Genomic DNA, 3,398 nt, shown 5'->3' with positions numbered 1-3,398 from the left:
CTGAGCTGGGAGGGCTCTGCAGGGCAGAGCTGAGCCCCCAGGGCTGGGCTGGGCTCTGGCAGCACTGGCAGGGCCCAGCCCTGGGCACAGGGAAGCAGCTGCTGGCAGGGACAGCTCCAGGCAGCAGAGCCCTGGGCAGGCAGTGGGGGGAAAGTGCCCCCAGGCTCTGCTGGGATATTGCAAGTCCTCTCCAAACCCAACTATTCCATGATTACTTTTCTTACAGATCCCCATGCCAAGGCACAGCAAATGTCCAACAGCAGCTCCATCAGGCACTTCCTCCTGCTGGCATTGGCAGACACGCGGCAGCTGCAGCTCCTGCACTTCTGCCTCTTGCTGGGCATCTCCCTGGCTGCCCTCCTGGGCAATGGCCTCATCATCAGCGCCGTAGCCTGCGGCCACCACCTGCACACGCCCATGTTCTTCTTCCTGCTCAACCTGGCCCTCGCTGACCTGGGCTCCATCTACACCACTGTCCCCAAAGCCATGCACAATTCCCTCTGGGACACCAGCAACATCTCCTACACAGGATGTGCTGCACAGCTCTTTTTTTTCCTGTTCTTCATTGGAGCAGAGTTTTATCTCCTGACTGTGATGTGCTATGACCGCTACGTGTCCATCTGCAAACCCCTGCACTACGGGACCCTCCTGGGCAGCAGAGCTTGTGCCCACATGGCAGCAGTTGCCTGGGCCAGTGCCTTTCTCAATGCTCTCATGCACACAGCCAATACATTTTCCCTGCCCCTGTGCCATGGCAATGCCCTGGGCCAGTTCTTCTGTGAAATCCCACAGATCCTCAAGCTCTCCTGCTCAAAATCCTACCTCAGAGAACAGGGCCTTCTTGCTGTTAGTGCCTCTTTAGCACTTAGCTGTTTTTTGTTCATTGTTTTCTCCTATGTGCAGACCTTCAGGGCTGTGCTTAGGATCCCCTCTGAGCAGGGACGGCACAAAGCCTTTTCCACCTGCCTCCCTCACCTGGCCGTGGTCTCCTTGTTCCTCAGCGCTGTTGTGTTTGCCCACTTGAACCCCCCTTCCATGTCCTCCCCATCCCTGGATCTGGCCGTGTCAGTTCTGTACTCGGTGGTGCCTCCAGCCCTGAACCCCCTCATCTACAGCCTGAGGAACCAGGAGCTCAAGGCTGCAGGGAGGAGACTGATGACTGGATGCTTTCAGAAACATTAAACTGCTTCAATTTCCTGCAAATCATCCCTTGTAATAAAAATTCATCTTTCATACTTCTTGTTGGTTTGATTGTGGGCTTTTTTTCGTTTGTTTTAGCTTTTTCATATTGTCTACAAAAATAGCCGTTTATTGTGCCATTTCTCATTTTGTTTCTCACCACCTTCCCTGTGGCCACAGACTGTGTCAGTGAGGGGCTACGCTCTTGGTGCCTTTAAAGAACTAAAGGATGTCCCAGCAGAGTTTTCTGCAGAGATGCCCTTGTGTTGCCTTCTCTGGAGCTGCAGCAGCAATGTCTGTGTGCAGAGCTGGGGCAGATCAGTGCTGGCCCAGTAGCTGTGCCCAGCAGCAGCAGCAGCAGCAGCACTTGGTGTTGCCAGTGCTGCCGCCGTGGCCCTGCCCCGCTGCCCTGGTGGCCCTGGTGTTGCTGCAGGGCCTGAGTGCTCTCGGGGCCGGGCACAGCCCTGGGGGTGGCAGTGCCGGGGCTGCAGCAGGGACAGGCCATGGGCACTGCTGGGGCAGCGCTGGCGCCTCAGGCCAGGCCCTGGGGGCTCCAGGCTCCTTGCCCAGGCTCTCTCAAGAACACGGCCAGGCCAATGCTCAGCACAGAAACCCCCGTCAGCAGCCCCAGGCTGGCCGTGGGCAGGCTGGGGGCAAACAGCATGGCTGGGGCTCTGCAAGGGCCCTGGGGCAGACGGGAAGGAGCAGCAGAGCAGGGGCTGATCCATGCCCAGTGCGCTGCACAGCCCAGGGCAGCGTCCCAGAGCATCCTCATGCAGCTGCCAACAACATCCCCCCTCTGCAGCCCTGGCCTCTCCCCCAGCTCACACAGGTGCCCCATCCTTGCAGGCACAGACACGGCAGCACTGCCTCAGCAGCCCCTGGTTGCATTGCACACAGCAGGGCCAGCACCCCCATGCTGTTGCTGTGGGGACATGAACCTGAGGGAGCACAAATGCCATCAGCCCCTGGGGCCAGCAAGGCCTGGGGGACACCAGGGAAACCACTCAGCTTTGTCCTGGCCTCTGCACTCAGCCAGAAAGTTTGTTCCCATCAGCTGGGAGTTTCCTGTGCCACTGCAGACGCTGTTGCTCAGAGCCAGGGCTGCCTGGCAGCCACCCCCAAACTGCCCTCGGCATTTCCTTGGCTTCTCCTTTGCTTTCTTTACTCTTCCTGGCAAAAATTTCTTCCTCTTGCCCATCCCTGCTCCCTCCCCTGCAATCAGCCCATCTCTTCCCTGCTCCTGCTGGCCACAACATTCCTGATCCAGGCCAGGAGCCATTGGCCTTCTTGCCCACCTGGGCACACTGCTGCCTCATATCCAGCCTGCTGTCCATCAGTCCCTGCAGGTCCCTCTCTGCCTGGCTGCTCTCCAGCCACTCTGTCCCCAGCCTGTAGTGCTGCAGGGGTTGTTGTGGCCAAAGTGCAGGACCCGGCACTTGGACTTGTTAAAACTCACCTTGTTGGATTTGGGCCCTGGATCCAGCCTGTCCAGGGCCCTGTGCAGAGCCCTCCTACTCTCCAGCAGGTCCACACTCCCAGCCAAATTGGTGTCACCATCGTTCCATGAGGCCTCCCAGTGTCACAATGTCCCTTTGGTTCCATGGGACCCCTTGGTGTCACAAAGTCCCTTGGATCCTTGGGCCCCTCAGTGCCACAATGGTACCATGGTCCCCCAAGGCCCTGCAGTGGCACAATGGATCCTTGGTTCCATGAGGTCTGGCAGTGCAGCAATGCTCTCCTTGGTTCCACAGTGGCACAATGGCCTCTTGGTCCCAAGGGCCACCACGGTGTCAAACATGTTTCCTTCATTCCAGGAGTCCCTGAGGAGCAGCCCTGGCCCCTTGGTTCCATGGGGCCCTGCAGGGTCACAATGGCCCCATCGTGACACCAGGTCCTGCTCTGTCACAATGCTCTGCATGGTTCCACAAGGCCCTGCAGGGTCACAGTGGCCTCTGTGATGCCACCAGGACCCAGACTGTCATCATGGACTCCTTGCTTCCATCCAGCCCCACAGTGTCACCATGGCCCCTTGGCTCTGTGCTGCCATGTCGTACACAGTGTCACCATGGTCCTCTTAGTGCCACCAGGCCCTGCAGTGTCACAATCATCAGAGAATCAACTGGGCTGGAAAAGATTTGGAGAGCATCAAGGCCAGCCTGGCACCCAACACCACCTTGTCACCCAGACCAGGGCACTGAGTGCCACATCCAGTCTTT

The 3,398-nt window shown here is 58.4% G+C and overlaps 1 protein-coding gene across 1 annotated transcript; it reads left to right on the top strand.

Moving 5' to 3' along the window:
- Window positions 1-249: 249 nt before the first annotated feature.
- Window positions 250-1,182, top strand: LOC143692483 (olfactory receptor 14J1-like). Its single transcript, XM_077172715.1, has one exon. The coding sequence runs from the start codon at window positions 250-252 to the stop codon at window positions 1,180-1,182; it is 933 nt and encodes a 310-aa protein (XP_077028830.1).
- Window positions 1,183-3,398: the final 2,216 nt, after the last annotated feature.

Source organism: Agelaius phoeniceus (genome assembly GCF_051311805.1).
Source record: "Agelaius phoeniceus isolate bAgePho1 chromosome W unlocalized genomic scaffold, bAgePho1.hap1 SUPER_W_unloc_1, whole genome shotgun sequence".
Taxonomy (NCBI): Eukaryota; Metazoa; Chordata; class Aves; order Passeriformes; family Icteridae; genus Agelaius; species Agelaius phoeniceus.
Note: the sequence above shows the minus strand (reverse complement) of the source record. Positions and strands in the feature narration are given on the sequence as shown.